General features: G+C 42.1%; 1 protein-coding gene across 4 annotated transcripts in view; it reads left to right on the top strand.

Annotated features, from left to right (window-relative positions):
• Positions 1 to 17,949: 17,949 nt before the first annotated feature.
• The window catches only part of FHIP2A (FHF complex subunit HOOK interacting protein 2A), a 33,367-nt gene continuing 28,526 nt past the window's right edge, over positions 17,950 to 22,790 (top strand). For 2 of the 4 annotated variants that reach the window (XM_064269273.1, XM_064269270.1), the window contains exon 1: positions 17,952 to 18,138. In XM_064269273.1, the coding sequence (XP_064125343.1) occupies positions 18,094 to 18,138 (45 nt within the window). In that variant the 5' untranslated portion in view covers positions 17,952 to 18,093. Of the gene's footprint in view, positions 18,139 to 22,790 lie in introns of all 4 variants that reach the window. The other 2 variants (XM_064269272.1, XM_064269271.1) reach the window with 2 other exon arrangements.

Raw genomic sequence — 22,790 nt, 5'->3', positions numbered from 1 at the left:
CCCTGGTGGCATAGTGGTTCAGTGCTACGGCTGCTAACCAAAAGGTCAGCAGTTCAAACCCACCAGGCACTCCCTGGAAACTCTATGGGGCAGTTCTACTCTGTCCTATAGGGTCGCTATGAGTTGGAATCAACTCGATGGCACTGGGTTTGGTTTGGTTTGGACCCAGTGATTTGGTGGGAGTTACAAGACTATGGTGAGAAAGGCCATATAAAAGCAATCCATTGCGATGCAGTATGTGTGTGTGTGTTTGCATGTGCATTTTTCAGAAGAGAGCTTTCATCTGATTTTCAGAGGGATCAGTAACCCCAAAGGGCTAAAGAATCCCTGTTTTATGAAATGATTCCTCTTTATTTTGACTTTATTTCTCTGACAAGCCATGTTCTGGTTAAAGAAGCCTCTGCTGGTATCTGATTTAAAAACGTTAAATATAAGGAATTATGCAGATTTTAAAGCAACTTTTCTTTCGAAATATAGAAGTAAAAAGGAATATAAGGAATAAACAAATATATCAGGAATTCTAGTCAAAGAAATAAAATCTGAAAGTATCTTCATTAAACTCTCAGATCCGAGATGCTACCATCAGAAAACTTGAGCGATAGTAGCACTCGTCTTTAATTGCAGTATTTCTAATGTAATAATATAACATTTATTTAACACTTACATGTCATGCACTGTTCCAATAAGCATTTACAACCATTAACTTATTTAACCGTCTTAACAACTCTATAATCCCCATCATAAAACGAGGACTCAAACAGAGGTAAAGCAACTTGCCCAAGGACACAGAGCACAGGTAGGTTTTGAATCAGCCACAAAGTCCACATTCTTGTAAGCTTTATTTTTTTCTGGAATGCTTAGTAGGACCACTTAGCAAGATCTCAGTACATTATAGAACTTTCATTCAAAAGGCATCAAGATTAGAGCAGTGAATAACAGAAAATGTACCCTTCCAGAAAACCTGTTCCACATGGCTTCTGTGACACCACCCCTTCGTGGTTCTCCTCCCACTTCTCTGACCATTGTCCCTCAGTCTCTTCTTCTCCCTGTCCATCCTCAAACCTCTTCCTCTTTCCATCTACATGCACGCCTTAGGTAACCTAATCCAGTCCCATGACTTTAAATACTTTCCATATGCTGATGTTTTTCAAATTCATATTTCCAGCCTGGCTCTCTCCCTTGAATTCCACATTTGTATATTCAGCTGCCTTCTCAACAACTTCACCTGAGGGGCTAATCCACATCTCAAACTAAATGTGGCCAAAATGAACTTTTGGTTCCCCTCATTAAAGACTCCCACAGTCTTCCTCATCTTAGTAAATGGCCACCCCATTCTTCAGTTTCTCAGCACAGACAAAAAAAATAAAAACCTTGGCGGCGTCCCTGACTCTTCCCCCTTCCTTACACCCATATCAAATCTATCAGCAAATCAGGTCAGCTTAACCTTCAAAATACATCCAAGTCAATATATATCCAAAATTCATCTAACCTCCCTAATTCAAACCACCATGATCTCTCATACCTGGATAGGGCAAAAGTCTCTGTGATGACCATGAGAATGGGACTCTCAGATCTTCACATGTGGGGAGCTTAATTGACCAGCAGTCCTTGCGCTCTGAAATCCACTACCAGGTTAAAGCAAAGCTGCACTTCCCAAAGGAAATGACTACACAAGGACTTCCCAAGGGAAATGACTACACAAAGAAGAGACACTGAAGAAGTACAAGACTCCTCTGGTGGTGCCTTTGCCTCAAGCCGTCCCACTGGCCTTTCTTAGAATGGTATTGCAATCTAAGACTCTTCTATCAAACCTTCCTTCCCTCCCTCTGCCCTTCACCAGGGTTGACCTACATGGCAGTCTGAGGGCTCTCCCAGCCTACTCTGGCACCCTCCCCATTTCCCTGCACAGGTTTCACTTAATAAATCTCCTGGACATCTAATCCTATCTTGCTTCTCAGAGGACCCAGACTAACACGGCCTCCTAATTGGTCTGCCTGCTTCCACAGTTATGCTCCTTAGAGTCTCTTCACCCAGCAACCAGAAGCCATCATTTTGAAACTCAAGTTAAAGTCAAACTCCTTACCAAGTTCATGTATGCCCTACATGATATGGCTCCTGCTTCCCCATAGATCTCATCTCCTCTTTGCTGATTCTGCTACGGCCACACGGGCCTCCTAGCTGTTTCTCTACCCACTAAAACCAGAAAACCAGTTGCCACTGAATCAATTTTAACTCATGGGTGACCCCATGGGGGTCAGAGTAGAGCTCTGCTTCATAGGATTTTCAATGGTTGATTTTTCAGAAGTAGATCGCCAGGCCTTTCTTGCAAGGTACCTCTGAGTGAATCACCTAACCATACTTTGGTTAGCAGCCAAGTGCAATTAACCATTTGCACTACCCAGGGCCTCTGTTTCTTGACTCATTAGGCATGGTTTATTGCCTTTGCACTTGTCTTTCCCTCTCTCTGGAATGCCTTCCCCCAGGTATCTGCATGCCTTGATCCCTCTCCTCATTCGGGCCTGGCATTCTCTATCCTCTTATCCTGCTTTAGTTTTTCTTCATAGCACTTATCACATATGCTATATCCTATATCTATTTTGTTTACCAACTCTCTTCCCCCTCTACAACACAAGTGCCATGAAAACAGAAACCCTATGTTTCATTCACTCCTGTATCCCCAATACCTATAAAAGTACCTGGCATATAAGTACTTGATAAATTTTGTTGAATGAATGAATGAATGAATTCTTACTAAAAAAAAAAAAATTCATAAGGTTATATAAAATCAAAGGAATTGACGAGTGTAAATCAGATTAGGAATCTCTGAGCTTTCTGAAGGATGAGGACACAGCCTGGAACATTAGTACTGTCAGCAATTGAGGGCATATATTTTTGTTTGTTTTCTTATTTACTTCTGATTATAAAAAACAATGTTGAGTTTTTATAAAACAAAATTCAAACCATACACTCATCTATTTAATATAAAATATGAATTGGAATTTTATCTCAAGCAGGCTCAACCCACACATACTTACCTGGATTATAATCGGGAAAGTGCTAAAATGTCAAGGAAATGAAAATTGTCTTTCATGATTCTCAGGAGAATGAGTGAATTGGGAAATAGATGGTAAGTCTATTTTTTTCCAAGCACGGTGAGAATAAAAATATAGGAAAATATTTAAGAATCTCCTTAATACCAGGAATATACAACAGCAAATTAACTTGTTGACTCTAAACACCCATTGCCATCTAGTCAATTCTGACTCATAGCAACCCTGTAGGACAGAGTAGAGCCATCCCATACAGTTTCCAAGGAGCAGCTGGTGGATTTGAACTGCTGATCTTTCGATTAGCAGCCGAGCTCTTAACCACTGTGCCACCAGGGCTCCTAATGACTCTAATGAGGAATAACTGGAAATATACCTGCATTTTTGTGAGTTAATGAGTGCAAAACCTTTAGTACACTTGAGATCAATTAAAAAAAACAAAAAAAGTTCTCGTGAAACCCAAGCTTACCCTCCTACTTTTCTTAAGGAAGAAAAAAAATTTTTAATTTTATTTTTATTATTGTATATAATCACATTTTAAAAAACTGAGACACAAGTAGTAAGTCAAAAGGTCACACAAAATTTGTCTGACCTAATAGTCATGTGCATACAAACGGCAGTACCATGGCATGGAAGTGGACATCCACAAAATGGCTTTTTGGCAATCTGCCCTTCTCTGAATGCTAGGTTGACAGGCAGCAGGCAGAAAAGCAGACGCTAGATTCTGTTCCTGATCCACTGCACAGCAAGGTCAAAATTGTATTGAAATATTTAAATAATATTACTAATACCAGGTACACTATGCCATTCGTGTCAAGTGGTTAAAAGAAGCCATGTAGAAATTACATTTCTGGCTTTACCATGAAGGTGTTCCACAAACCTGAATTAATCTTCCCAATTCTTCCAGAAATTGTGGCAAAAAGATGTAAGTACGCTCTGGAAATGCTTATGCTTTACTATATGGTGGCAACAGAAATTATTTACCTTATTTGAATCTCGTTCTGCTTTTTATGGGGAAGAATGTCCAGTTTTTATTTTATTCTGTCTATGAAGAAGCAGAACATGATCCAGTAAAATATTTTAGATAGCTGCTAACACACCCTAAGTGCATTTGAGTCTAGTACAAAAGAAGTCCAAGATATATTAGAACACGGTATGATCTAACAGAACACCGAATTGAGAGTCAGAAGATGTGTGTTCTTACCCTAAATCACTCACTAACTAGCTTTGTGACTCTGGGTAAGTTACAAAAGCTCTGTGCTAATTATCTGTTGTTACTTAACAAACTACCCCAAATTTAGAGGCTTAAGGTAGCAAACATTTAGTATCTCACAGTTTCTGTAGGTTAAAAACTCAGAAGTAGCTTAACTGTGTGGTTCTGGCTCAGGGCCTCTCATGAGTTTTCAATCAATATGTCATCCAGAGCTGCAGTCATCTGAAGGCTTGACTGAGGCTGGAGGGTTTGCTTCTGAGCTTACTCCTGTGGCTATTGGTAGGAGGCTTTGGTTCCTCACTGTCTTAGTTATCTAATGCTGCTATAACAGAAATACCACAACTGGATGGCTTTAACAAACGGAAATTTATTGTCTCACAGTGTAGGAGGCTAGAAGTCCGAATTCAGGGTGCCAGGTTCAGGGGAAGGCTTTCTCTCTCTGTCTGCTCTGAGGGAAGGCCCTTGTTGTCAATCTTTCCCTGGTCTAGGAGCTTCTCAGTGCAGGGACCCTGGGTCCAAAGGATGTGCTATGCTCTGGTTTTACTTGCTTGGTGGTATGAAGTCCCCCTGTCTCTCTGCTTGCTTCTCTCTTTTATATCTCAAAAGAGATCGACTCAAGATACAACTTAATATTGGACTGGACAATGGGTTGGAGAGGGACGCTGGTGAAGAGTGAGCTTCTTGGATCAGGTGGACACTTGAGACTATGTTGGCATCTCCTGGCTGGAGGGGAGATGAGAGGATAGAGGGGATTAGAAGCTGGCGAAATGGACACGAAAAGAGAGAGTGAAGGGAGAGAGCGGGCTGTCTCATTAGGGGGAGAGTAATTGAGAGTATGTAGCAAGGTGTATATGAGTTTTTATATGAGAGACTGACTTGATTTGTAAACTTTCACTTAAAGCACAATAAAAATTATTTTAAAAAAAAGAAGATACAACCTAATCTTGTAGATTATGTCATGCCTCATTAACATAACTGCCTCTAATCCTCCCTCAGTAACATCACAGAGGCAGGAATTACAACACAGGAAAATCACATCAGATGACAAAATGGTGGACAATCACACAATACTGGAAATCATGGTCTAGCCAAGTTGACACACATTTTTGGGGAGCATAATTCAGTCCGTAACACTCATCATGTGGACCTCTTCATAGGGACACCTACAAGTTGGTAGATGGCATCCCCCAAAGCAAGTAATCCAAGATCGAGAGAGCGACCAAGACAGAAGCTGCGATATCCTTATGACTTGTCCTTAGAAGAACCTACCATGCCTTCTGTTGTATTCTATTGGTCACACAGACCGACCCTGGTACATTGTGGGAGGGAACTACACAAATGTTTGAACACCATTCTCACTGGGTCTCTTCTGTTAAAGCTAGGATATTGATTGAGAAGGAATGAGACATTGAAATTTGAGCTGTGGACGTATGGGTAGATTCCAGTGAAGCTGGGAACCCCGCACCCCTAAATTCTACTAAGGCTTCTTGGCCAGTAGAAGCAGCCTTTCCACCACTGTGTAAGGAGGTTAGTCTCTTCTTGCCTGAAGAATCTGTAATGGCCTCCTCTGAGATAGTTGGCTTGCAAAAGATTGCTGATCTTCCTCAAGACCTACTCCCACCACTTCTCCTTATGTCTATACTTAAACCTGGACTGAAGACCTGGAAGACTCCAGAGGGTGAGATATGAAGTATGACCTATGAGGAATTGATTGACACCAGAAGAATTGCATGATTTTGCCAATTTATATATACAGAAACCTAGGGATTATGTGTGGGAATATTTCTTAAGGATCTTTCCTATATCCCATTGGATTGAGCAAAACATTTTGTATTGATTTTGAAAGTTACAATTTGTATTTTTATTCTTCTGTGGTTACGCAGAATTAAACACTATATTTTCCAACTTTCTTACACTAGGTGCAGTTATATGAGTAAGTTCTGGCCAATGAAGTGTAAGCAGAAGTGTTGTGCAAATATTTCATGAAGGAATTTTTTTTTAAAAGAGGGGCAACCCCTCTTCCCCTTGCTTCCACCTGCTACTTCCCTAGAATGAAAATTTGGTGGCTGGAGCTGCATGAAGTGATCTTGAGGATGGCAGTGCTGGATGGCAGAGCACAAAGATTAGAGCATGGCTCCATGATGACCCCATGAACATGAAACCACTGTACTAGTCCTGCCTGTCTACCAGGCAAACTTCTTTTACTTGAAAGAAAGAAACTTCTTTAAGCCATTATTATTTGGAGTTTTTCTGTTCTGTGCAGCTGGATCAAATTCCTAATCATTTCCAGGAATTGCTCCCTTTATTGTAATTTCCCAGCCAAGAGGGTAGCAGAGTACCTCCCCTAGCCTTTACTCAATGTGGGGCACCTGGCCTTCCCCTCTAGGTTTGTTCCACTCCAACTCAACACACATGAGTGTAAGGAGTTTATTTGGAATCCCAGGAAGTGAAGAAGTGGGGAGAATGAAAGGAAAGGAGGAAAAGCATAAGAGGGCTACTGAGGTCACCACTGTGGTCAATGGAGACTCTATCCCTCTGGGACCTCCTGAGAAGTGTTCAGAACACTTCCAGAATTGCTTCCCAGAATTGTTCACCTAGGAGACAAAACACTGGATTATTTATCCACCAAATTCCATCCACATTGACTGAGAGTTGCCCCCAGTGGTGTTAACCCCATACCACTTTTGAGAGGAGCAGGCTCCCTTGCAACAGAGAATTTCCTGTCGCAGAAACCTAAAAGAGGGTGGCATGGGACTGAGGTGAGGTACTGTCACAACGGGGGAAGTCTGAGCTTGAACGGGATTGCCCACTGCAACTGCAGTTGAAATCACAAGTGGGCTAAGACCACGGGTGGGTTATCTAATAGATGTGGTGATACCTATGTGAAATCATTCACTACAGATTACTCAGTAAGCACAAGAAGGTCCTTGCTCACCTTGCTTCCTGGGTCATTTGCCCTGCCAGGGATTACAGATTTGAAAAGAGGCTTTGATTCTGTAGATAGGTGCTATGAGGTTGTTGAGAGAGATAGAAGCAGAATCTTTGATGTGGTGAAAAAATGTGAGATCATTCACTACACATGATCTGGTAAGCAAGGTAAGCACTGTGCTTGCTTGCCTTGCCTACTGGATAATCTACCCCTGGATAAGACAATGTGACAGAGGACACCAGGGGTATCTGCTATGCCCTCCAAGGAATCTTCATAGTTTCCATATAAGGTTCTGAAATCCATCAGCTTCCCTCTTGCTTCTGTGGCAGCTGTAGAGTTGAGTTCAGGAGAGGAAGCCTACTGCTTAGGCTAATTCTTCATCTTCTTGAACCAGCCTTCCAGTTTTAAAACTCATTTCTCCCTGAATTCTTCACAATATGCTTTCCTGTCTCTATGATTGCTCTTTTTCAATAAGCTCCTCTTTCACCTCCCATTCCTTAAATATAAGGGGTCCTTAATTTTTAAGGTTATATCCACTGTGTCTTTTGTCTTTGACTATACCTTCTGTTCCCCACACATCAGTTTGTCGTACTATGGGGGCTTGCGTGTTGTGATGCTGGAAGCTATGCCACTGGTATTCAAATACCAGCAGGGTCACCCATGGTGGACAGGTTTTGGCTGGGCTTCCAAACTAAAACAGACTAGGAAAAAGGACCCAGTGGTCTGCTGCTGAAAAGAATTACACAGTGAAAACCTACAAATACCGGCAGAACATTGTCTGATACAGTTCAGGAAGATGAGCCCCTTAGGTTGGAAGGACTCAAAATATGACTGGGGAAGAGCTGCCTCCTCAAAGTAGAGTTGACCTTAATGACATGGATGGGGTCGAGCTTTCAGGACCTTCATTTGCTGATGTGGCACAACTTGAAATGAGAAGAAACGGCTGCAAAACATCCATTAATAATCAGAACCTGGAATGTACAAAGTATGAATCTAGGAAAATTGGAAATCATCAAAAATGAAATGGAAGGCATAAACATTGATATCCAAGGCATTAGTGAGCTGAAATGGACTGATATTGGCCATTTTGAATCAGACAATCATACGGTCTACTATGTTGGGAATGACAACTTGGAGAGGAATGGCATTGCATTCACGGTCAAAAAGAACATTTCAAGATCTATCTTGAAGTACAACGCTGTTAGTCACAGGATAATATCCATACACCTGCAAGGAAGACTGGTTAATACAACCATTATTCAAATTTACACACCAACCACTAAGGCCAAAGATGAAGAAAGTGAAGATTTTTACCAATTCTGCAGTCTGAAATTGATCAAACGTGCAATCAGGGTGCGTTGATAATTACTGGTGATTGGATGCAAAAGTTGGAAACAAAGAAGGATCAGTAGTTGGAAAATATGGCCTTGGTGATACAAATGATGCCAGAGATTGCATGATAGAATTTTGCAGGACCAATGATATTCATTGCAAATACCTTTTTTCAGCAACATAAACAGGCAACTATGCATGTAGACCTCACCAAATGGAAAACACAGGAATCGAATTGACTACATCTGTGGAAAAAGATGATGGATGGTTTAATATCATCAGTCAGAACAAGATCAGGGGTCAACTGCGGAACAGACCACCAATTGCTCATATGCAAGTTCAAGCTGGAACTGAAGAAGAGTAGAACAAGTCCACAAGAGCCAAAGAATGACCTTGAGTATATCCCATCTGAATTTAGAGACAATCTCAAGAAGAGATTTGATGCATTGAACACTAATGACCAGAGACCAGACAAGTTGTGGAATGACATCAAGGACATCATACATGAAGAAAGCAAGAGGTCTTTAAAAAGACAGGAAAGAAAGGAAAGACCAAAATGAATGTCAGAAGAGACTGTGAAACTTGTTCTTGAACGTCGAGTAGCTAAAGCGAACAGAAGAAATAATGAAGTAAAAGACCTAAACGGAAGATTTCAAAGGGCAGCTCGAGAAGACAAAGTATTACAATGAAATCTGCAAAGACCTGGAGATAGAAAACCAAAAAGAAAGAATACACCTGGCATTTCTGATGCTGAAAGAACTGGAAAAAAAAATTTAGGCCCCAAGTTGCGATATCAAAGGATTCTATGGGGAAAATATTAAACAACGCAGCAAGCATCAAAAGATGGAAGGAATACACAGAGTCACTATACCAAAGGGAATTGGAGGACATTCAACAATTTCAGAAGATACCACATGATCAGGAACTGATGGTACTGAAGGAAGAGTTTTAAGCTGCACTGAAGGCATTGGCCAAAACCAAGGCTCCAGGAATCGACGGAATAACAATTGAGATGCATCAACAAACAGATGCAGCACTGGAAGTGCTCACTCATCCATGCCAAGAAATTTGGAAGACAGTTACCTGGCCAACTGACTGGAAGAAATTCATATTTATGCCTATTCCAAAGAAAGGTGATCCAAACTAATTCAGAAATTATTGAACAATCATTAATATCACACATAAGTAAAATTTTGCAAAGATCATTCAAAAGCAGCTGCAGCAGTATATCAACAGAGAACTGCCAGAAATCCAAGCCAGATTCAGAAGAGGACAAATAACCAGGGATAGCATTGCTGGTGTCAGGTGAATCCTGGCTGAAAGTAGAGAATACCAGAAAGATGTTTACCTGTGTTTTATTGACTACGCAAAGGCATACGACTATGTGGATCATAACAAATTATGGACAACATTGTGAAGAATGGGAATTCCAGAACACTTAATTGTGCTCATGAGGAGCCTGTAAATAAATCAGGTGGCAGTCTTTGCAACAGAACAATGGGATACTGCAAGGTTTAAAGGCAGAAAAGGTGTGCATCAGGGTTGTATCACTTCGCCATACTTATTCCATCTGTATGCTAAGCAACTAATCCGAGAAACTGAACTACATGAAGAAGAACAGGGCATCAGAATTGGAGGGAGACGCATTAACAACCCGTGTTATGCAGATGACACAACCTTGCTTGCTCAAAGTGAAGAAGACATGAAGTACTTACTGATGAAGATCAAAGACCACAGCCTTCAGTATGAATTACACCTCAACGTAAGGAAAACAAAAATCCTCACAACTGGACCAATAAGTTACATCATGATAAATGCAGAAAAGACAGAAGTTGTCAAGGATTTCATTTTACTTGGATCTACAATCAACACCCATGGAAGCAGCAGTCAAGAAATCAAAACACATTGGTCAAATCTGCAAAAGACCTCTTTAAAGTGTTGAAAAGCAAAGATGTCCCCTTGAAGACTAAGGTGTGTCTGACCCAAGCTATGGTGTTTTCAATTGCCTCATATGCATGTGAAAGCTGGACAATGAATAAGGAAGACCTAAGAAAAATTGATGACTTTGAATTATGGTGTTGGCAAAGAATACTGAATGTACCATGGACTGCCAAAAGAATGAACAGATCTGTCTTGGAAGAAGCACAACCAGAATGCTCCTTAGAAGCAAGAATGGCGAGTCTACATCTCACATACTTTATCAGGAGGGATCAGTTCCTGGAGAAGGACATCATGCTTGGTAAATTAGAAAGTCAGTGAAAAAGAGGAAGACCCTCAGTGAGATGGACTGACACAGTGACTCCAATAATGGGCTTAATTATAACAATTGTGAGGACAGTGCAGGACTGGGCAGTGTTTCATTCTGTTGTACACAGGGTTGCTACGAGTCAGAACTAACTCAACAGCACCTACCAACAACAACATACCATCTATGATCATTAAGATTGTGTGTTAACTTGGCTGGGCTATGATTCTCAGTGGTCTAGCAGTTATGATGTAGCCTGGCAGTCATATAATGATGTAATGACCTCCATGATGAGACCTGATATAATGTGATCACCTCCATGGTGGGATTTGCCATGAGTAGCCAATCAGCTGAAAGGGAGTTTCCTTGGGGGTGTGGTCTGTATCCAATATAGGTGGAGTTTCCAGCAAGGCTTTTGGGCTCTTGCTAGCTCTGGGTCTTGTTAGCTGGCTCCTGTTTATCTGACCTCCAGTTCTTGGGACTTGAGTGAGCCAGTGCCCACCAGCTTACCTGCCAATCTTGGGATTTGTTGGCCTCTGCAGCTTTTGAGCCAGAGACCTGCCGTCTGACCTGCTGATCTTGGCTTCACCAGTTCCTGCAGCTATGTGAGTCAAGAGAAGCTTCCAGCCCATACAATACATATGTAGAGACAGAGAAACGCTTCACTAGTTTTGCTTCTCTAGAAAACCCAGCCTAAGATACCATCTCAGCGAAGTAGCTCATTTATTCCTGTATCTTCAATTACCATCCTTAAGAAATGACTCTTAAATCTTTATTTCCAGCCCAGATCTCTCCTCTGATTTTTTAATCCAAATTTGTTGCCGCATGCTACATATTTCCACATAGCTGTCACATACAGGTCATCAAACCTATTTTAAAAACTGATCTCATTAACCATAAGGGCGGCACAACATGAAAAACGTAATCATGTCATTGAATTGTAAATGTGGAAGTTGTATTTGCAAATATTTTGATGTGTATATTTTTTACCACAATAAAAAAAATGACATTTTTAAAAATTTCATTATCTTTCTACACCTCCATATTGCCTATCTCAATCAATGGCATCTTCACCTAAATGCATCCAAACTAGAAACTTCAGCAACATCTTTGACTTCTCCTTTTCTCTCCTTATATTAATCACTTGCCAGATTTGTTTGATCTTACTTCATCTTTCAAGTCCGTTATCTCCTCGGTTATTGGCCCTTACAATCTCTTGTCTGAACACTTACAAAAGCATAAAAAAATGGTTTTCTGTCTCTAGTTTCTTCCTTTCCCAAGCAAGCTCTGGGTATCTCAGTTACACTGGGATACAGTTTAGTCAAGAGGTTTTACAAGGTTTTTTATGTAAAAGAGCAGGCCCCCGTCCTTCCCCTCAAACTCCCAATTTCCTGTTCCACAGAGGCAACCTCTTTTAACACTTTGAGTGGACTATGATTATTTACTTCTTTACCTATATATGCTTTGAATGTCTCTTCATCATATTTCTGTTTTAAGCATTAGCTATTGTTTCTCTACTATGGGTAATGAGGATCTAACTTTCTTTCACACATACATACACACACACATTATATTCATCCTCTCATCTTCCCAATACAGCAACACCATAATTTTCATTAGATCAATACTCAGTGTTTACATTATCATTATGTAAATACTATTTAGAGCTAAGCCATAAAATATACTGTGATTATCTGTTCTTACAGAACACTTTATTTTTCCTGATGTTAATAAAGATCTAGCTTTTTTTCCCTTTGTGTTTATCACTAACATCAAACACTTCTCCCATTTTGTAAATCTGTTCAAATACATAAGATATTCTATCTATCATTTTTATCTTCTTGAGGAACTCTCTCATGAAGCCTTCTTACCTGCTCCAATCTGGACTGGTTGTTTATCTGCCCAGCTTGATACATGGCTGTCATCCTGGAAATCTGCTTCACCATTATCCTGGGAGTTTACCTCTCTCTTGTCGTGGGCTCTGTTACCCGGTTCCTTTGTCTTTCTCTTCCTTAGTTTACTCCATGAGTTCTGCTGAAGCACATCCTCTAATAGCTTCCTCAGAAAGGGTGCAAGGCAGGAAATTTTTTAACACCTTGCACATCTAAAATGACTTATTTTATCCACATGCTTGGTTGACAGTTTGTCTTCAAACAGAATTCTAGGTTGGAAATAATTTTACCTCAAAATTTTGAAACCATTGCCTCATTGCCTTCTTGAATTTTGTTGTTGTTGAAAAGTATAACGCTATAGTAGTTCATGATTTTTTGTACAAACTTTTTTTTTCTCACGTTAGAAGTTGTGTAAGATCTTTCTTTGGATCCAGTGTTCTAAAATTTTACAATACTGTCTGCTAGCAACGGTCTATTTTCATTCATTGTTATTAGCATTTAATGGACCCTCTCAGTGTGGAAGCTCATGTCTTTCAGGACTGGAAAATTATTTTGAAATTAATTGAATTATCAGTTTAATAACTTCCTCCCTCTATCTTCTCTAATTATTCAAACGTTGAATCCACTTATTTTTTTTTTTCTGTTTTTCATCTCTTTGACATTTTTGCTCTACTCTTGGGAAATTTCAAGTTTATCTTCCATCATTTTACTGTTGTTGTTTTTGTTTTCACATTTTTTTATTTCTAAGAGTTCCTTTTTGTTGTCTAAATGCTGCTTTTTAAAAGCATCGTTCCATTCTTGTTTTATGAATGCAATATCCTCTTTTATCTCTCTGGGAATACTAATGGCTTTTTTTTTTTTTAATTTTCTTCCCCATGTTCCCCCATGTGTTCAACGCAAGCAACTTTGCCTCTTCCAAATTTATTTTTTGTCCTGTTTGTTTCTTTAGTTCTGTATCGTTAATGTTAGAAGCTTTCCTCTAGTTTTTGATGGTCCCAGGCTGTCTGATGATATTTGAGAGGTGCACGAAAAAACTAATTGGAAGCTCTGAACATGTGAACACAACTTGTCGACTGGGGACTGCGTTATAGAATCATCTGGGTTTTTGCTGTCGGTATCTTTATGCATTTTCTCCTGGACTAGTCAGATTCTCCAGGGAAGACCTTTCCAAGCTCCTGCCCGGAAGGATCAGCTTGATGCCTGTATTCTGAGAGACAAGAAGAAGATAAGGGCTGGGGAGTTGTGTCTCAACATTCACAATGTTTACTTTCTCTTCTTCACCTTCCTCTTTACAATGTTTCCTTTCCTTTCTTCTTTTCCTCCTCTCCTCCCTCTCCTCCTTCCCTCCTGCTCCTCGTCCGTATACAATCCTCACCCTTTTCAAGAAATAAACCTCTAATCTCATACCTCAGTGGGAAGGAATGGTCAGCCAACCTTGTGGCCTGGGAGTTCTAAACAAATCTTCATTCCAACCTGCTATTTTCAGTCTCATTTTTATCTCCACTTCCAGAAGTACCAATGCCACTAATTCCTGAGCTGTTGGGAGGTTCTATGATGTGTTAATACACCACTTGGTTCATAGTTTTCTACAGTGCTATCTTAGGATTCAACTTTCTTAGGCCAGCCATATCAGTTATCTCTTACCCATCTACTTTTCAATTTTCCAAAATTTGTTGGCATATCTCCTCTCCTAATTTGTTTGTCCTTTTGGGTTTATCATTCAAAAATCCCTTTACTGTCATTTTACTGGGGTTTGGGGAGGGAATGTTGCTAAATTCATGCAATAAATTCACATCTTAAACAGAAGTCTACAGTCATTTTACTGGGGTTTGGGGAGGGAATGTTGCTAAATTCATGCAATAAATTCACATCTTAAACAGAAGTCTGCAATCTTTGGAGGTAGGTAATATCTAATTCTATTTCCTCTTTCTATCTCTTTTCTCAATTCCAGTCCAACTAGATTTCAGTTTAGTGAGTTTTCTGCATCCTTGTGATGAAACTTCATTTCAGAAAAGAATTTAACAAATCCATTCACCCTTAAGTATAAGGAATGATAGAGTTTAATATGTTATCTCTCTCAAGAGTAGTTTAATGTTAGCAGGGACTAAATTTCTTATTTGAATTAAGCCAGTGGAATAAAATTTAATTCAGAAATTTTAGGGACCAATACTTCAGTGTTTTGGAGGCTTTGCTGTTACCTGCCAGCCACTTGGCCCCAATTCCTGGCGACCCTGACTCCTGGCAACCCCATGATCAATGGAACAAAGGCTGCCCAGTCTTGGGCCATCCTGGTAATCGGCTGGGGACTGGACCCTTGTGATGCATAGAGTTCTGTTCTGCCACAGAACCACCAATGCCTGTTTTGGAGGCTAGGGGAAACCTTTCTCATGCTTTCTCAAATCACACTATGTCTAGGTAGCTCCCACTCTGCCCGTGGATAAAGCCGGTGATAAGTGTCATTACAGGTATTCTTGGACGAAAATAAGAAATAGGAATATCTGCTGTGTTACAACTCTGTCCAACTTCTATGTCTTGGAACCTAGATATCAGACAGATAAGTCATCATCATAAATATTGATACTGATTTAGAGTACAAACATATTTTGTTGAGTATATAAGTATACAAAGACAGGCATCATCAAATGCAAACAACTCAAAGTAAGCCTGTCTTAAACAGACCTCCTCATATGATTAGTGGTTGTTGGGCATTATGAATATACAAAATGCCATATAAAATGCATGACAATTAGCCAGGAAAATAATTATAGTTAATAATATGTCTAGCCATTTTAAATGGTGTGAATAATAATGATAAGCATTCTGTGGTCTTGGTTGAAGCAGATACAATTAGCCAGGATTTGGTAAGGAGTGTGTTGCAGTCTGCAGCAAACAACAGAGGATGCCTCCAGCATTCTGGGAGCTAATGCACAGAAAATTAAGCTCATTGAACACAGGGGGAGATAGAAGTAACAAAAATAGAGGGGAAAAGAAGACAAGTCTAGCTAAAATCTCCTCAAATCTTGACTTCTGGTCCATATTTTGTTGAATACCACTACTACAACACTAATAACGATAATCGTGAATGTGTCTGTATCTCTTACTAGGAACTGGACACTGTTACTGTTTTAATTGATTCCCATAACAACTTCATGAGGTAGATAGCTACTACTATCTCCATTTTACAGGTGAGGGAAATAAAGCACAAAGAGATTAAATAACTTGCCCAAGGTAAGTGGCAGGGCTGGGAAGTCTAGGATACACAGCTCCAGATCCTGGGCTCTTAACATCACTCCCTATCCCTGGGGCCTTTTGTCTATTTTTTGTTCAACTAATTCAATTACAAATAAACATTTTCCCAGCTGGTTATGCAGACACTTACTCTCTGGCCCTGGCCATCTTACCAAGAACTTAATGGTTCTTTTGATAAACAACTACAAATCCAATACTAGCAAAAAACAAAGTCCAAGTTCTCCAGAATATAAACATTTTTGTAATCTGTATCAAACCCAACCTAAAATTTACCGGCCCAAATTGTGTATCTTCAAGGCTTGACTAACATATATTGTCGCAGAGTATTTTAGGAAGCCTCCATCCAAGTGCTTACGTCATTGCGCCACTTAGCTGTCCTATGCCTTTAGTAGAATCCCGATTCTTTCCCTCACTAATGTTTTCCAGTGTTATTTGATAAACTGAATGCAGGAGTCTCTGTAAGACAGGGAGCAAAGGCCCTGAGATTGGAGGGTACCTATCTGAGAAATAGCGAAGAGACTGCTGTGGTTAGAAGAGAAACAAGTAAAAGAGAAATAGACTATACTATCAGGGAGGTAGCACTGGGTTTTGGGTATCAGGGAGGTAAGAGGAGGTTGAGTGTGGAACCTAGAGACTTAATAAGACAGAAAACAGAGGGGCCCCCAAATCTGCAAACAAAGCAACAAGAAATAGGCCAGGGCCCAGAAACAAAGCCATTCCCCAGAACAATGGGGCAGGGTATCTAAAAATAGCCCTCAAACTTCTTTAAAGTTGCCTGTCAGAAGCAGCTGGAGAAAACCAGGCCCAGGGACATGTGCAGAACATTCCCCTGTGACCACTGTGTGACCTTCCACCAGGGCAGTGAGGGGCTACAGCCCCAGCCAGGGAATCAAACCGGAAGAACAGGAGACTATGCAGGTGCCACACCTCCTAAAAAGTCCTGCTATGAATCCCAGAGGCCTCCAGGAGAGGAGCCATCTTGGAAAGCTGCTCAATAAACATGAATCTTCCCCCCACCCCCAGGAACTTTTAAAATCTTGGGCCTGTCTTTTGTTCTGTGAGATGGGGGTATGCCTTGCACTAGGCCTGTTCAATAAAGCTTTGCTTGTGTGGAAAACTACCTGCCTTCCCTGATCATTCTTGACCAATGAGAGGCAAGAACCTTAACACCTGGGTGAGGCAGATGGTTACACGCTTAGCTGCTAACCAAAAAGTTGGCAGTCCACCCAGGGGCACCTTGGAAGAAAGGTCTCCCGAAGCAAAAGGTTGGGGGTGGGGTGGGATAAGGTGGGGTGGAGGAGATCAGCCACTGAAAACTCTGTAGAGCTTAACTCTAGTTACACTGAGTCGGAACCAACTCCACAGCAACTGTTCTTTTAAATATATATGCTGAAGGCATCGCACTTACCTAGCAAACATATAACAAATTATTGTTCTGAGTTATTTAACTGAACCATCTTACCATGTGTTCGATTGGGACTTCCTGTTTTAATGCTGAGTAATAATATTTTTTAGAGTTAGTAAAGTCACTTTTAGTTTGTTCTTTTTTCTTACCAGACTTCCAAGTCTGTCCTTAATTTTCTCTGAATATTAGATACACACATGGGTATGTTCCCCTACAAAATCAGCATACTGCTTCCACTGGAGAAATGGAACTGTGTGAGAATGACTGAATCTTCCACGTGTAAGAAAGGCGGTATCTGCGGAGCCCGGGTCCCGCCCCAGGCCGGCCGCCGCCTCTGCCCGCCGCGTCCCGCCCCCGCCGCGTCCCGCCGCCCTGCCGCGGGGCAGGCCAAGCCGAGGCCTCCCCGGGCCGCGGCGGCGCCCCCTGCAGGCCGCGGCAGGCAAGCGGGCGGAAGGAACCCGCGCCGGGCTGCCACCGTGTCCCAGCCGGAGCCGGAGCCGGAGCCGCAGCCCAAGCCGCAGCCGGAGCTTCGCGGAGCCCGAGTCGGCGCCAAGCGCCTTCCCCGCCGCCTGCCGCGTCGCAGCGCCCGCGGAGCCGCCGCGCCGCCCGGACACACCTGAAGCGGCCGGGCCGGGCCCTGCCTCGGCCCTCTGCTCGTCCTCCCGTCCCCGCACCGGCCTTCACTCTGGAGCGGCCCCGGCAGCCGCAGCAGGGGCGGCGGCGGCGGATCGAGGAGCTCTCCAGGACGTCCCGGGAGCGGCTGCTGCAGTCCCGGGACAGGATGTTCTCTAAGTTCACCTCCATCCTGCAGCACGCCGTGGAGGCGGTAAGGCCGCGGGCTGCGGGCGCACGCCAGGCCGGGGATGGCGGCGGCCTACGCTCCCTGCCGGCCCCGGGGAGAGCCGGCGGCCTTGGCCCTGGGCGGCCCCGGCCCGGCGGACGGGCGAGGCCCCGGGCGGACGCGGCGAGGCCGTTGGGGTCGCCGGGGCCTTGGCCTGGCTCTGAGCAGGCCCCCGCCTTTCCTCTCTGCCTGGGCCGGCGTGGGTTCCTTTCCTCCGGGAGCGGGTGGGCGGGGGTGCCCGGGGATGACCGGCCCTCCCGGCCCTGGGGTCGGTGGGCGACTGGCTTCTCCAGCCCGGCACCTGGCAGGGCCGCGGGGCGCTGCCCCCGGCCCCCTGACCGTTAACCTCCTCCGGAAAAAAAGTGGCCAGCACTGAGCAAGACAAAAGAAACGACCAGACACTGCTTGGGCTTGGATTTTGTTGTTGTTGTTGTTGTTTTGGGGACAGGGGTGATCTTGCTGTGGAACGACTCTAGGGAGGAAGCAGTTTACCGTTTCTTAAGTCCGTTTCTTAATCTTTCTAGGCTTTGCCTTTGCAGGCCTTACGGCCCAACTCAGCTGGACTTTATTGATCTGCAGTAGGAGTTTGGAGGGTCGAATGGAGCATGGTGTAGACAGCTTCCAAGGTCTCAGAGCGCAGAGACCATCTGTTTCCTTTCTTGTCCTCTGCCCTCCTGGACAGTCTCCGTTTACCCTGCAGTTGTACTTCCCTTTGAGGGTTTTACACGCAAGCCTAGAGAGACTTTGTCCAAATATCCTAATAGACCACTAATAAAAGAACTAAAAAGAATGTCTTGCTGCAGTTTTAATAGTAATAGTTGCTGTACTTTGGGAGAGTTGCACAGATTAAAAAATACATCCTTAAAAGAAACTATTAACTTTTCCTAACCTTTTAAATGGCGTTCTCTTTCCATGTTCGGATTATGTGGTATAGTACTTTAAGAGCCACTCAACTTTTTTTTTTTAATCAATTACTGTAGAACAGTTTTTATAGCCAGATAACAAAAGTGGATTTTTTTTTTTTATTTCAGCAATGAAGTCAGAACTTCAGTACAATTGTTATTTAAATGATCTTAGGAAATGTTTAAAAATAACTTTAGCTCTACTACAAACTCTTGGGAACACAACTGTATCAAATCAAAGGCAAGGTTTTCATGAATGGGGAACAAGTATTACACATGAGGGAGATGACAGTTCTAGACTTTAAGGCACAACTTAGTTTCCCTTACTTGCCGATACACAGCAATTAATTTGCAGCTTCTTTCTGTTAAAAGAATTTAACTAAGATGTATAAAAAGAATGACATTTACGTTTTGTTATATTCATTCATTTAAATGCCAAGAATCATTTAATTTTTTAACATTGACTGTAGCTTAATATTGAGATACTCGAGGATACAAATTTATTCTTTACCTGTCAGGCTGACATTTACGGAAATGGCAAGTACTTAGAAAAAGAAAGATGGCTTTCTGCCCTCCCAGTAAAGGCTCATTTTTGTCCTGAGGCCTGTGTTTTCTGTCCTCATTATCTTTTCATAATTGCATATTGTAAAAATGGCATAGTGGAGGTGTCCTCTTAACTTCTCCCAGGAGAGAGAGAATCATTATCAGCACCAACAGCCCATGGCTGATTTCTGTGAGTCAGAGCTCAGACCTGCCTCCACCCTCCAACCATTCCTCTCAGGGCACTTTCCACTTTTGTGCTGGGCTCCATAATTCCTTGCAATGGCCACACACAACTCACAGACCATACTCACAGTTATGGGGTTTATTAGGAAAGGAACAGGTCACAGTCAGGTTCAGGAACATTCAGGATACAGTTCTTCCATCAGCACAGGCACTTCTCAGCTGGGCCCACAGGCACGTTTCTCTCTGACCCTTGGTCTCTGCCTGGAGGGCAAGTGTTACAAAGCTTTATTAGGTCTACCAGTCAGTGCCCTGAGGCACCCCACTCTGCTCTTAAGCCTTGTCCTGAAGGTGTTCAGCCCTGGCTCTTGGGTCCGCAAACTTAGCTCCACCAGGTGCCCAGAGGCAGTCAGCGTTCCCACACCAGGACGCCCACCTTGCTGTCTCCTGCGGGTATCCTTATTCTCTTGTTTCTGCTGCCGCTGTTTCTTGCTGTCTTTGGTGTTACAGCTCTGTCTCCTGGTTTTAGTTTCAGTGCGTGCATCCCAGGTCCAAAGGACCTGCTCTGCTGTTCTTGATGGTAGTCAGATCCCCTCTCTGCTTTGGAATTGGCTCTCTTAAGCCTAGTGGGATGGCAGAACTGACCAGTCTCCTTGTTAGGGTTCCATACACCTTATTTGCATGGTCCCACCCTCCTCACAAATGTGCCATGCACCTTATTTACATTATTAGCAAACTATTCAATCCCCTTGGTGGGCCACAAGCCATCATTTACATAGTCCCACCCAGTCTTTTGGTGGGCGTTACAAGACCATGGCGAGAAAGGCTGTATAAAAGTGATGCATCACACTGAACATATATTGGCATCTACTAAATTATCCACAAAAATTGCCTGACTGGTTCTGTAATATCAAGGTTCTCTACTTTGCTGAAGTTAGAAAACGTTAAAATGGATTACATTCACCTGGTCCTAGGGAGGAAAGCCTGGTGGCGTAGTGGTTAAGAATTTGGCTGTAAACCAATAGGTTGTGCAGTTTGAATCCACCAGACACTCCTTGGAAACCCTATGGGGCAGTTCTACTCTGTCCTATAGGGTTGCTGTGAGTTGGAATTGACTCAGTGGCAACGGGTTTGGTTTTTTTTTTTTTCATTTGGTCCTAAGGAAAGGAGCCCTGGTGACGCAGTGGTTAAAGCAATAGACTGCTAAGCGAAAGGTTGGCAGTTTGAAACCACTATGGCTCCAAGGGAGAAAGATGTGGCAGTCTGTTTCTGTGGAGATTTATAGCCTTGGAAACTCTATGGGGCCACTATGAGTCAGAATTGGCTTGATGGCGGTGGATTTGTTTTTTGTTTTTTGGTTGGTTCTAGGGAGTAATGCATTATATTTAGAAAGGTAATGTTTTTATTTGCTTAGTATTTTGAGCCACTTTACCTTGAGAGGATGTTAAATCTCATGAACATTTTTGATATATTAATTTTTTCCCTGGAAATCGACTAGTATGTAATGATAAATAAGCCACCCTTGTGGTATTTGAAGAATGTTCTTTCTTATCCCAACTTTTGGGTTCCATTTATTCAGTTCTATTTATTTATTTGCTTGATATTTTCTTATATAAATTATTTTACTATTCCTCAGTTCATTTGTTTTTCTCTCTACTTCTTTTAATTTGCATATCCATTCGCCCGATACAATATTCCAGTTAACATCATTTTCGGGATTAAGCACAGAGGGGACATAATCCTGTACCTAGATAATTACACGACCTTTATTTAACAATTATGTCTTTAGATGAGTCTGCAGAATAATGTTTCCCCAACCATTTTGGTATTACTGCCTTCTATATTTTCTTATTCAATTGTATTAGCCTTTATATATTTTTTAGTTGTTGATCAAATGCATCTTTGTTTACATGAGGTTAAAGTGTAGCATTTTCTTTATTGTTTAATTGGTAGTTTCTCCTCACTGTTAACTCTTCATGGGTCATTAAGCTGACAGACTGCATTTTGCATTTAGGAGAGAAATGCACAGCTCACTCAGAAAACGTGAACTCTCTTGTGAATTCCTGCTGCCCTCTTCACAAGTGACACTTCTATCAGTATAGAAATGACGGGCAATAAGTGCCAGTAAGAGTCTTATGAAATGCATCTATTCTGGTAGCCAGTTGCCATGTGTCACAAGTCTGCAGTCAGGCCTCTGTTACAGTTGCCAGGTTGGACTGGACCATTCTAGCACAACTTCTCCAAAGAATAAATACAACACTTTCCTTTTAGTACAACTCAGCTTTTGTTGAGGGCCTGGTAGGTGCTAGCTAATCTGCCAGGAGCTGATTTGTCTTCAGTTCCAGCCAGTTTCACTCTTGAGGGCAGATTTATTCCAGAGAGGTTAAAGGGCAGTGCCAGGGAAGAAAATCTGATCTATTTCTCACCTTTCGGAATTTGAAAGCAACGTTTTCTCCTCAAATTATACTTGAGGGTAGGTTAATGGTGATTGATGGAGCCCTGGTGGTGCAGTGGTTAAACTCGGCTGCTAACTGGAAAGGTCGATGGTTTGAACCCTCCAAAAAGATGTGGCAGTCTGCTTCCATAAAGACTTACAACCTTACAAACCCTATGGGACCCTGTCGTATAGGGTCGCTATGAGTTGGAATCAACCTGACAGCAATGGGTTTGGTTTTAGTTTTGGTTTTTTGTTGTTGTTGGGACCAGCAATTCTTGAAAAATCTGATCTACCCTGGGAATTAAAGCCTCATCAAATATACACAGTGTTTTCTTAAGTGTATTCTTTTCCGGCTAGGGATCTCTAACATCAGTGCTTCAGGCATTTGGCAAATGTTTTACGAGCCCACGTGAAGGCATAGCACAAACAAATACACAAGTTATAGTATAAGGACTACACAAAAGCAGGGACCAGCCCCTACAGCCAGATAGAACAGGGTTCCAAGCCTGCCTCTGACCCTTCTATGCTGTGCATTTCAGTTTCTTCATTGTAAAATGGAAAGAGTTATATCTCCT

The sequence above is a fragment of the Loxodonta africana genome, chromosome 16 (assembly GCF_030014295.1).
Source record: "Loxodonta africana isolate mLoxAfr1 chromosome 16, mLoxAfr1.hap2, whole genome shotgun sequence".
In the NCBI taxonomy this organism is placed as follows: domain Eukaryota; kingdom Metazoa; phylum Chordata; class Mammalia; order Proboscidea; family Elephantidae; genus Loxodonta; species Loxodonta africana.
Note: the sequence above shows the minus strand (reverse complement) of the source record. Positions and strands in the feature narration are given on the sequence as shown.